Source organism: Alosa pseudoharengus, unplaced genomic scaffold (genome assembly GCF_046254945.1).
Source record: "Alosa pseudoharengus isolate Yale_2024_CS ecotype anadromous, Long Island Sound unplaced genomic scaffold, YU_APseudo_1.1 YU_APseudo_1.1_scf_2, whole genome shotgun sequence".
NCBI lineage: Eukaryota > Metazoa > Chordata > Actinopteri > Clupeiformes > Clupeidae > Alosa > Alosa pseudoharengus.
This window is the reverse complement of record NW_027468663.1, coordinates 48796486-48809117: the sequence shown is the minus strand read 5'-3', so window position 1 is coordinate 48809117 and position 12632 is coordinate 48796486. Positions and strand designations below refer to the sequence as shown.

At 44.9% G+C, this 12632-nt stretch overlaps 1 protein-coding gene across 4 annotated transcripts; it reads left to right on the top strand.

The window, feature by feature from the left end:
- The first annotated feature begins 5928 nt into the window (after positions 1-5928).
- On the top strand, positions 5929-12505 carry LOC143134721 (UDP-N-acetylglucosamine transporter-like). 4 transcript variants are annotated; one of them, XM_076295319.1, is made up of 9 exons: positions 5929-6110; positions 6728-7621; positions 9202-9460; positions 9849-10003; positions 10193-10315; positions 10508-10682; positions 11022-11140; positions 11230-11363; positions 11529-12505. In XM_076295319.1, exons 2-9 carry the CDS (start codon positions 7565-7567, stop codon positions 11623-11625), a joined length of 1119 nt encoding a protein of 372 aa, XP_076151434.1. In that variant the 5' UTR covers positions 5929-6110; positions 6728-7564; the 3' UTR covers positions 11626-12505. The 4 variants fall into 4 exon arrangements, with proteins under 4 accessions (XP_076151434.1, XP_076151435.1, XP_076151432.1 ...); XM_076295320.1 differs by lacking the exon at positions 6728-7621; XM_076295317.1 differs by lacking the exon at positions 5929-6110 and having other exon boundaries at positions 6117-6818.
- The last annotated feature ends 127 nt before the right edge of the window (positions 12506-12632 follow it).

The following is a 12632-nucleotide window of genomic DNA, read 5'->3' as shown; positions in this document are numbered from 1 at the left end:
AGTCCTTAGCGTCCCACCCTAAATCTACGCCCATGATGTCAGTGGTAGCCTACATTCATTGAACTATGCTTCTGTAACGGATGCCAGCTAGCTTAGCTGTGCTTGTGGAACGTTGGTGAACCTCACTCCCCGACGCCTCATGAGTGTTAGCGCGCTCGCCTCCCAATCCGAGGTGCTGCTGTTCGCGGGTTCGAGTCCGGGCGTGTGCAGGGCTGAATCGCGCAGGTTCAACACAACGCAGGTTACATTGGTGCTGTGACCCGGATCGGGAGTGGGGTTTAGGGGGGTGAGTGTAATGGATGCCAGCTAGCTTAGCTGTGCTTGTGGAACGTTGGTGAACCTCACTCCCCGACGCCTCATGAGTGTTAGCGTGCTCGCCTCCCAATCCGAGGTGCTGCTGTTCGCGGGTTCGAGTCCGGGCGTGTGCAGGGCTGAATCGCGCAGGTTCAACACAACGCAGGTTACATTGGTGCTGTGACCCGGATCGGGAGTGAGGTTTAGGGGGGTGAGTGTAATGGATGCCAGCTAGCTTAGCTGTGCTTGTGGAACGTTGGTGAACCTCACTCCCCGACGCCTCATGAGTGTTAGCGTGCTCGCCTCCCAATCCGAGGTGCTGCTGTTCGCGGGTTCGAGTCCGGGCGTGTGCAGGGCTGAATCGCGCAGGTTCAACACAACGCAGGTTACATTGGTGCTGTGACCCGGATCGGGAGTGAGGTTTAGGGGGGTGAGTGTAATGGATGCCAGCTAGCTTAGCTGTGCTTGTGGAACGTTGGTGAACCTCACTCCCCGACGCCTCATGAGTGTTAGCGCGCTCGCCTCCCAATCCGAGGTGCTGCTGTTCGCGGGTTCGAGTCCGGGCGTGTGCAGGGCTGAATCGCGCAGGTTCAACACAGCGCAGGTTACATTGGTGCTGTGACCCGGATCGGGAGTGAGGTTTAGGGGGGTGAGTGTATGGATGCCAGCTAGCTTAGCTGTGCTTGTGGAACGTTGGTGAACCTCACTCCCCGACGCCTCAAGAGTGCTGCTGGCATGCGAGCTAGTAGCCTGGGCTATTGGCTCAATTGTTAGCGCGCTCGCCTCCCGATCCGAGGTCCTGCTGTTCGCGGATTCGAGTCCGGGCGTGTGCAGGGCTGAATCGCGCAGGTTCAACACAACGCAGGTTACACTTTATCACCCTCAGCGTTTCTCACAGTCCTAGAATAATGTAGAACTAGAGGTACCAAAGCAGTACAAAATATGACCGCTGCTCAGTCCTGCACATTATCACCGCAAAAATAAATCACGCTTGTCAATTTGTCTCCAAATTGAGTGTGTGCATGTGTGCGTTTGCTTTTGTGTATGCGTGCTTGTGTGTGTGTTTTCGCTTGTGAGTGTGTGTGGGGGGTAATGGTGTGTGTGTGTGTGTGTGTGTGTGTGTGTGCCTGTTTGCCTGCATGTGTGTGTGTGTGTGTTCACTTGTGAGCACAAGGACCATGAAACAGGTTGATGGCTTTCTGAAGAATTTACTTGAAACATGTTTAGAAGCAAGGTTGATTACTGTATTTTAGCTATCTATTTATATTATTTATCTGTATTTTAACTATTTATTTAGTATTTGAAGAAAAAGCTTGAAACTCTTAAGCTAAATGCCTATTTTAACTATCTATTTCTATTATTTATCTGTATTTATCTGTATTTTAACAATGTATTTAATAATGCATATTTACCTATTTATTTAGTAATTAATCCATTCTATTTTATTTAATTATTTAAACTTCTATGTATGAAGAGGTAGGCTACACTAGGCGAGGATCACATTAGCCAGCGGCAAGCGGCAGCGGCAAACGTAACGCAACACTCAGACCATAATACGTTTTGTCTCGTTCCTAAGCAACACAAACGGTTTGTCAGTTGAATACGCCCGCGTTGCGCTTTGAAAGTTAAACCAAGTTCAATGCTCAGCTTGTTCAACGCTAGAGTTACGTTCCGCTGCCGAACCATAGAGAACAATAGGAAACCTGCCGCTTGCCGCTGGCTAATGTGATCCCCGCCTTAGGCTATCCCAGGGGTGGGCAAACTTTTTGGCTCAAGGGCCACATTGGGTTTTGAAAATTGGCCGGTGGGCCGCACAACAACCCCCCCCCATCCCCCACATGACACACGCATAAAAAATAAATTTTTTATAGCCTATAATTTAGTATGAAAAGTATTTGTTTTAAAATATTAATTGCTTAAAAATACTGCTAATTTTATGCTGTTTAACAAATGTATAAATTGTGAATTGTGCACTGTCGCTTTAATTCACGTTTATTTCTCAATGATCTTCTTTATGCCTGCTCCGCTATGGCTAGTGCTGTACCTACGGCTGGGCCCTCTCACAGTTTTTAAATGGTCAGTAGTGGGAACTACTGTTGCCTTCATGATTTCCTTTTAAAACTTTCTTATAAGAAGGAGATATCAATTATCAACAATCACAAGCCAGCTGGAACCTGCGGCTCTCTCTCTCGTGAGTGCAGACGCGTTCCCAATTAAATGGATTGCATGTTCACGTTAGATATGCTGCAAAGGAGATAACTAAGAGTTAACTTAGTTTAACATGATGTTATCTCTATTTAACATGATGTTTTGACATTGACATTGTAAACGTTATCTAAGGAGAGTGAAAAGCAGTTTGCAGTAAAGCTAACCAACGTCATCTCTATCGCAGGAAAAAAATAGCGAGCAGCCTGATAACTAAATGAAATGCTCAGCGGGCCGGATGAAAGTGCTTGGCGGGCCGGATACGGCCCGTGGGCCGCAGTTTGCCCACTCCTGGGCTATCCTAATCATCCTCATCCTCCTCCTCTCCAGCAGTGTTCTGACAGGTGCTGCTGCAGCTGCATGACTCCATGCATAACATGCCACTTTTCCTGCAACTGCAGCGCAGGCTTAGACATCCCTTGAAGCAACCACAGGAGGTGATCTCCTTACAAGCTTTTGGAATTGGTGAAAGATAGTAGCCTTTCCAACATGCGAAAGGCTGATTGATTGGTTGTGGCTCGCTCCCCCCAGTGGATGAAGCTTTGGAGCCCCTCTTGTCCTCTCCCAACTCCCTCTTTGGTGGTCCCTCCTGCCTCAGTGCCAATGGCAGGACTATGGAGGCTCTGCTAGGTAAGCTGCATAGGCCCACAGCGATTCAAGCTGTTCGACACCTCTCTGGTCTCTTGCAAAGCAGTGCCGGTGATCCCACTATTTTGAGAGAGCTCCAGTCAGCCTCTGTGTGCCTCGCTGCATTGTCTAAGCAGGCAGTGGCGTCGGGCCGCTCCTTGGCTCAGTTCTGGGTAACTAGACGCCATCTCTGGCTGTCTCAATCTCAGCTCCAGCAGGCAGACAGAGAGCGTCTTTTGAGAGTTCCGGTGGAGCCTGGGTCCATGTTCGGCCCACAGGCAACCACACTGTTGTAGCAGGCGCGTGACAGCTGCCGCTGTGCAGAAGAGGTATCAGGGTCTCTTGGCAGGCATGCCAGGGGTGCTAGGCGCCCTAGGGCGACCACACCTACCTTGGGGCATCCGTCTTGGGGGCCGACTGATTTCAGGCAGCGGCTTCAGGCATTCCCGGGGGGCCAGCGTGCTAGTGCCCGTGGCCTCTCCAGGCGCCCTCATCGTTCCTGACAATCTGCGGGCCAGCCAGCCTCGCCTCTGAGCTCGATGCAGGAAGGCTTGGCTGGCCTTAGGAGCGGATCCATGGGTGCTCTCCACCATGACCCATGGGTACCACCTGCAGTTCAGGACCAGACCCTGTGTGACGAGGGCACCTACGGTTACCTTGGTGAGCAGTGCCATGCACGCTCAGACCTTACGTGCAGAGCTATCCACCCTCCTGGATAAGAGGGCGATAAGGGAAGTCAGGTGTTCAGACCCCCAAGCGGGGTTCTTCTCCCATTATTTTCTTGTACCCAAGCAAACAGGGGACCTTCATCCTATTTTAAACCTCAGGGGTACCTCCGGTCCCTGAGGTGCAGATTCATCACAGTTCCGAGGGTGCGGCAGGCCAACAATGCAGGGGACTGGTTTGCTACCATCAACCTGCAGGATGGTTATTTTCAGATACCCATCTGGCCGGGGCATTGGCGGTTCCTGAGGTTTGCGTTTGAGGGTCGGGTCAAAGTCCTCCCATTTGGAATCTCTCTGGCCCCCCGAACCTTCACCAGGTGCATGGATGCACTTCTTGCACCCATGAGGCAGCGGGGGCTCAGGATATTAAGACTGGCTCATCTGTGCAACCTCAGAAGTGCAATGCCGACTACACGTGGCCTTGCTGTTAAAGCACATTCAGGACTTGAGCTTTCGCCTCAATCCCAAGAAAAGCAGGCTCCAGCCTTTCCAGGTCATGGTCCTGGACTCCAGGAGGGCATCCGTGACTCTCTCACCGGCGAGACAGCAGTCTTTCGCCGCATGTCTCAGTCGCTTCACATTGCATGCCCAGGTGGAGTGGAAACTCTGCCTTCGCCTCTTGGGCCTTATGGTGGCAATGGTGCAGGTAGTCCCCCTTGCCCTCCTTCACATGTGCCCAGTCCAGAGGGGCCTGTTGAGCCTAGGCCTGTGCCTCAAGGCCCTCCCAGACCAAGGTGACTGTGTCCCGCAGGCTTCACAGGGCCCTACACTGGTGGAGAGATCCCGCCAACACAGAGAGGGGGAGTGCCATGGGACCGTTGATTCGTCGCCGGGTCGTTTTTACAGACGCATCCCCAGTAGGCTGGGGCGCCGTTCTCGATGGCCAGGGCATCAATGGTCTCTGGACAGAACCTTGGCTATCCCAGCACATCAATATCCTGGAGCTGAGGGCCGCTCTCCTCACCCTCCGGCACTTTCTACCATGGCTAAGAGGCCAACATGTGATGGTGAGGACCGACAGCATGGTGACTGCGGCCTACATCAACAGACAGGGGGGCTTGAATCCTAGGTACAATTATCCTAGGTACAATATTTCATTAGTAGGAAAATCTAGTAGTAACAGTTCAGCATTTAGCTTAAGAGTTTCAAGCATTTTATTCAAATACTAAATAAATAGTTAAAATACAGATAAATAATATAAATAGATAGTTAAAAAATACAGTAAACTACAGTAATTAATGTACATTAATTTCAAAAATGTTCTCTAGTCTTGATCTTAAATCTGAGCATGGCATTGAATTATCTATATGTGAAAACCTATAAAAGCACATTACATTCAGGTTTTTACTTTGTACAGTCCAAAAGATAAGTGATTAATTAGATTTTGACCTGGCGGTGGCCATATTGGATTTCTCCATTTTGAGGCATTATGGGACATTTTTGAGCCTGGCTTACAGAATATTTGAATTCAGCAACCCAAAAATGTTGTATGCCAAAAATTAACTGATTTGCCTTCGGGACTTTAAATAAGCACATGTTCCAAAATCCTGCATAGTGTAGAGACTGTTAAGAAGCTGAAGACACGAGAAGTTAAAATAATAAAGAAACCCCTCCATGAAAAGCGATGGGAAATATTAATTTATTTTAATATATTAATAATATTATGGGAAATATTTGGAAAGGTTCTTAAAGAAGATGACAGTAGTGCAAGTTATGTTCTATTTCTTGCGAAGCCATTTAAACAGCCATTTTGACAGCCACAAAAAAGGCACGGTAAGTAGCCTATACCAGAAAACATAACCAGATCTGCGAGGCACATTCTGGGATAGGCTACATGTCATTAGTTCTGACATTTCTTTTTCTTTTTGCCTTTTGTGATAGCAGAATGTAGGCTACAGTGTGTCACTGCCAAGTATGGTAATTATTTGAGCTATGCTCATCACAAACGCGGCACTGGTAGACTAAGCCCATCATGGTTGTAAAACAGGATATTACCTTTTGCACTGTGTTTGGCCTCGCGCCACCAGATGTCGCTAGACAGGTTTTTCAACATCGAAGGTGAGCAGAAGCACCGACGAGTTGAAATATGACACATACATTTTTATTGTGGTGTGAAAACCAAGATATCCACATCACGGGCAGAGGACATTCGGTATGGACAGAATTAACAGGCTCCTGTAGGTTATTCCTGTAGCGCCGTCGGTGTGACTTGAGGGGAAAGGTGCGTCACTCGTAGGCTACATTCTTCCAGTTGTTCAGGTAGGCTACACACAATACGACCTTAAAAACTTATAGTGTAGTTTCAATGGAAATCTGCTTGCCAGCTATTGAGAAGACCTCAGCCGAACTCTGATTTGTGTTTCTCTGAACTAGTCTGTTGCCACTCTGTCGCCGTCCATACACGTGTGTATAAATTCAAGAAGCCTCTTTAGATCTAGGCCTATATGTAAAAAGGGCGGTAGGCTATTTAAATATCATTATATGTCACAGAATGGTCTGTGGTCAGGCTTGGTTTGTTTTGTTATCCCATTGATATGAAATAGGTAGCCTACAGTATGTTCGGATGAGACTCATAGATTTGATTAGCTTAAAAGCTTATAAAATGGACACTTGGAAATTTAGAATATAATGTGACAGCTCTTCCTTTGAATGCCTATAGTCATATTGTGGTGATTACAGACACATTTTAATAGACATGTTGGTTTCAGTGTCTCTCAACCAATGTCATCTTTAGTTGCTACTACATATGCTTGCTCGTATTCAAATGTATGCAAACTGTAAAATGACAGATGATTTTGGATGTTGAAACATAGCTGTAAGGTTGTTTCTGTATGTCTGTGTGCGTGTATGCCCATGTATTTTTCTTGTGTCCCCAGTTCTTGTAGTTCCAATACTTTTGACAATAAGTCGGTGAATACTAACACTCAAGAGAAAACAACAAGCATCAGTGCTGGGACAGACTCTAAGGTGGGGAGAGCTTCCTGGCTGAGAGTGGCTTCTAGAGCACAGAGGGGGGATTGTGCGGGTGGCTCTCCCAGCAGACGTGGCTGGGGCTGGGCCACATAAGGAGCACTCTATGCTCCCTTCACCTGGCTTGACTTAACTGCTCCGTATTCATTATAAATGCTATCCAGAAGTCATCCCCAAAACTCCTCTAATACTCAACTTCCCTAAAGACTTGAGAGTCTTAATTAGTCAACCTTGTTCCGAGACAGATATCCAGCCTTCTGGAGATATGTACATGACAAATTTAGGTTTGTAGACACAAAGGAGTGATCCTTGAGTAAGTGTGTCAGATATTACACCTCTTTGAGCCATAACGACCACAGCCAAGTCTTTTTGATGAAAGACACCTGGCTTATTAGTCACTGCTATCACACCATCCTGAAGTCCTCTAACATATGATGAAATTATTGTGTTTTGAGAACTTTCAGAGTGTAGTTGGGGGCTTAGAGGTGAGTTCAGAGTTCAACAAGCCTCTCACAAAGCAGTTACACCTTTAAGGACCATTTCGAAATCATACAATATCCTTCTAACTATCCGGCTTCATGCACAAGGGAGTGGTTCTTACAGTAGTAGCAGCCATAAACACAGCCTAGCCTTGTACACTACACACACACACGCGTATATACATAAGCATACACACACCCACATAGTCACTTCAGTGAGCTCTAAGATGGAAGAGGACTGAGGGGATTTGTTGCCAGTTCTAGATGGAAAAGCAAGGCATGCTCAGATGCAAGCTCTGGTCGTCCAGCTCCAATGATGAGGTAAAGACTCAGTATGTGTAGAGAGAGTTGTTCTTTCTTCTCTATTTCTATTCAGTGTAATTACGAAATGAAAATGCACTGTTCTGTTATCCGAAGTCTTCTTCTTCTTCTTCTTCTTCTTCCCACCAAATTTATGCGTCTAATTCAGCTTTACCCGTTTAACGTAGAAACTTCGTTCAAACTTTGTAATGTAGGCCTTGAAAAGGACACGTGGGGAATGTATTTTTCACTTTTGTAAACTTTATACTTTTTGAGATAATAAAAAACAAGCTTATTTTTCCCCATAGACTTTGCATTAGCACTATGACATCACAATGGATTAATTAACTTGATTTGCACCTGTATCAACTTCCAGCTGCTCACTATTAGGACCCATCAAAGGGCCAGTTAAACTGATTGCACCTGTATCAACTGCTTTCTGCTTAACTAGGCCAACTCTCTGTGTCTCTCCATTCTACAAGGATATAAGGCACATTCCATCCAACTTTCTATCCATTCATCCTCTTCAAAACATTCACTCATCCACCCATTAAACTATCCATCAACATCCATTAAACAATCTGCCTATCAACATCCATTCAACTTTCTGTCTATCAACATCCATTACACTATCTACATTCAACTTTTAAACTATATACTCTGTCTCAGGCTTTAAGCATACAATCTGGCTCTCTTAAGACTACTATTTCCTCTGCCCACAACTGTTTCAAAATAAATGTCCTCACTACAATAATTCACTATTAAATAATTTAACTATTTAAACTACTCAACTATTTAACTGTTCAGCCATTTCAACTGTCAGTTGTTATCAACTATGACCCCTGCCAACTGTTTCCAAATAAAAGTTTGTTTGGCATTTTATGTTAATATACAGTATGTTTATATTTTCATGCACTGGTAATTTCCTCGAAATTACATTTTCTAGTTTGAATTCTAATGGCTTATAATTTCCATGTAATCAATAATCCATAGTAAAATAGTTTAAACCATACTAAAATAGTTTATTGTTGACAATCAGTATACATTTAAACTATTTTAAACTGATGAGGGAACAATGAAGAGCCTGAAACATGTTTCAAGTAAATATGACAATGTTCTGACAAGGTTTTCGGCATACAGGGTTAATCTGTGATCAGTTAATCTGAATGCTAACCCAAATATGTCCAAATTAGCCTGACGAGTCAGACCCACATTAAAATGTAGCAAATGTAATTTGCTGCCGCTAGGGTGCGTCTAGATTTCTAGGCTATCCAAATATCTCAGTATCTCAAAGAAATACAGATACGCACAGCCTAGTGCGCACAGCCTATTGTGCTGGAGGCACTTAGATTGTGTTTGTAGAAGGTGACTCATTAAATAACGGCCATGACATGAGTATGTGGCACACACTGGCTAAACATTTGTTCCTTCTCTCTTTGCACACCTCTAGATGCTCCCTGCCCTATGCAGATATTTCTACTGCATTACTTGTCTTCTCTGGGTTTCGCTGTCTTCTCCATATCAAGTGATGTATGGATCTGACACCGCTCTGATCTCCTGCCCCTCATGCTGATCTTCTGGCATTTTTGTCTCTCGTGCAGCTCAGCCCACCGGAATCCAGTTCTTTGCCAGCCTATGAAAGCGAAGAGATGTCTCCCTCACCCGCGGTTACCCCGCCAACAAAGCTGAAGTACATCTCCCTGGGAGTTCTGGTGCTGCAGAACACATCGCTGGTGCTGACCATGCGCTATTCTCGCACTCTCAAGGAAGACGGCCCGCGCTACCTGGCCTCATCCGCAGTGGTGTCGGCCGAGATGTTGAAGATTGTGGCCTGCATTTTTCTCATCTTCATGGACCATAGTAAGTGCTACCGTCCTTCGCTCTCCAGCCCCAGTGGATGTCATTCTGCCTTGTGGCCCATCATGTCTCAGAGCTTTCCCTGTAAGCCTCAGATTGCTCTTTTCATTTCCGGGATAATGCATTCAATGACCATAGCAGCCGATTACAAGGTTGTTGCGCTGTTCTGTTTGTCTCCAGGGAGAGTTCTGTTTGTTTGTGGTATTTGAAATAACTTAGTGTAAATGTTGTCTCCATTAACATCAGACTACAACAGAGATAGATAGAGATATGACATGATATGACCGTGATGTTAGTTTTCAGGTTTTGTCAAACAGTTTTTGCTGATTACTCCAGATCTCAACTTGTTTTTGTTTGTTTGTTTGTTTATTTGGTTTTGTTTGTTCTCTAGCATTTAGCTGGAGGGCTTTGAATCATGTATTGAGGGAGGAGATTGTGAACAAGCCCAAGGAAACCCTCAAGCTCGCAATTCCATCTGGCATCTACACATTTCAGAATAACTTGCTCTACGTCGCCCTCTCCAACCTGGATGCTGCCACTTACCAGGTAAACAAACTACGGGTATACTGTATGTATGTTATTTGTCTTCATAAGTCATTATACTTGTAGGATGCTTTTCTGTGGGATACAAATTACATTTATACCAAACAGTACATTGTGAGAGTGGTACACATCTTGGAGAGTGGCACACACACACACACACACATTCACACACATATATTGTTTGTGTACCAGGTAACCTATCAGCTGAAGATCTTGACCACAGCGCTGTTCTCCATGTCCATGCTAGGGAAGAGACTGGGGATCTACCAATGGCTTTCTCTGCTCGTTCTAATGGCTGGGATTGCTCTTGTCCAGGTAAATGTCACTAATGTGCAACTGTTTAACCTGAATTATGATGCATTAGTTATGATACATTTTCCCAGAGATTTCTATATGAATTGTGATTGTGCTGTGTAATTAAGGGTGTGTGGGTGTGTGTGTGTGTGTGTGTGTGTGTGTCTGTGTGTGTGTGTGTGTGTGTACATATACATCCTGTTACTTATCCAGTGGCCAGCAGAGGCACCAGGAACTCCCGAGCAAACAGAGGCCTCGTCCAGCTCCCAGCTGGTTGGTGTGCTGGCTGTTCTGGCAGCGTGTTGCTCCAGTGGCTTTGCTGGTGTTTACTTTGAGAAGATTCTCAAGGAGACCACACAAAGTGTATGGGTCCGGAACATCCAGTTAGGTTAGTCATTGACATTTGCTTTTAATTAAGTGTCCTGTCTAAAGCAACTTAGTTATACTTTGAACAAAACACAGTCAACCCCCCCCCACACACACACACACACACACACACACATTGGGAATAAATGTTTCTTTGAATATATTCTTTTCAGGTTGTATTCTTAATAACTTACTACAGTTATGCCAAATTTCTGCTCCTTTTAAGTACATTCATGTTGTGTTTCTCTCTCTCTCTCTCTCTCTCTCTCTCTCTCTCTCTGTCACACACACACACACACACACTAGGAACATGTTCTCAACATCCATTCATATCTGTGTCTATTCTATTATGTCTATTCAGGTTTATCCGGTCTCATCTTTGGTCTGGTGGTCATGTTTGTTCACGATGGAGAGGCTGTCAGAGAGTCCAGTATGTTCCGGGGATACAACAGACTCACTTGGACAGTTGTTCTGTTACAGGTGTGTCATTTGGCTGTTTCATTATATTTAAAGAGAATTTCATCATCATGTGTTACTGCAATGTTCGATTCTTTTTTCTCTATTGACAGGCTTTTGGCGGTTTGGTCATTGCAACTGTAATCAAATATGCAGACAACATTTTGAAGAGCTTTGCCGCACCGTTCTCAATCATTTTGTCCTGTATCATTTCTTACCTCTGGCTAGCGGACTTTGATCCTACCAGGTACAAGCACACTAGGAAATTTCAAGAGAAGCTTAGCACATCCTGTCACCTCACTACCAAAAGCCCTCTAGGACTATTTCACAGACCGTCTGAACAGAGCTCTAATTGTACTTTACCCAGCTCACATGCGTGTCCAAGCTAAATATATTATTTCTTCTGTTACAGTTTGTTCTTCCTTGGCACGGTGCTGGTCATCGCCGCCACGATTCTGTACGGATACGGGGAAAGAACGAAGGCAGCTGGGAGTCCACAGAGTGTGTAAAGAGGCCAGGCACCACACAGGAGGAAGTGGAGCACAGCGAGGGTCTGCAGTAGGGAGGAAAGACCAGGTTCCAACAAAGGGTGGAGAAGAGGAGATGAAATGAAATGAAACGGCATCGGGTTGCACATCAGTGGGACAGGCCGTTTGGGTGAACAAAGAGATGATGGAAAAATGCACTAACAAGAGGAGACAGTTCGCCTCTGCATTGAGGTCCAATTGCCTTTTCAGGAGGATGCTCCGGTAGACCTGAAATGGTCTACAGCTGATCATTCGTATTATGCATCTGATGGCGCACACAACAAACGGCCAAGTCAGAGAGCTGAGCTCTAAAGAGCTCAAACATGTTTACTGGGACGAGGGGACACTGGGGCAGCATGGGAGTGTTCCCAGTAGAATTTTTGTTACAAGAGTAGCCTGTGGGCTCAATATGAGGATGGATGGATTTTTATGTACAATAGAGTCTACAGCATTTGGAGAGAGAAATGATCATCAATAAAGTTCTGCCTACAATTCTCAACACACGCAAGAATAGGGCAGTACAATTGATGATGAGTTGAATGAATGAAATCAGCCTTGAGATGCGGTACTTAGCAAACTGCATAAGGATTTAGGTTAATTTTTTGTTGCATTTTATATTGCCATTTCATGTCTTTGGCCAGTGGATTTAGATGTATGTAGGATGAACTGGGTAGTTTTTCATGTGTTATGAAATTATAGCCTATAACCTGAAGAATGAAAGTCAGTAATACTATTTTTTATTAGGTTTTTTATACAATAAAATGATTATTTAATATTCATTTAAATTGTTTTTGGCAAGTGAGTTGGTCAACAAGTGAAGTTTTTGTTAACTTTAAAATGAATTAAATGCCCATCAAATTAATTGAATTTCTCATCAATTGAAACTGACAACATACAGCTGTTGGAGACAATGGAAAGTTAACAGGTTTTATTTATTTATTAGAAGTTTTCAGGTGAAGCATTTTAACCTCATTGCTCTAAGCTTGTGC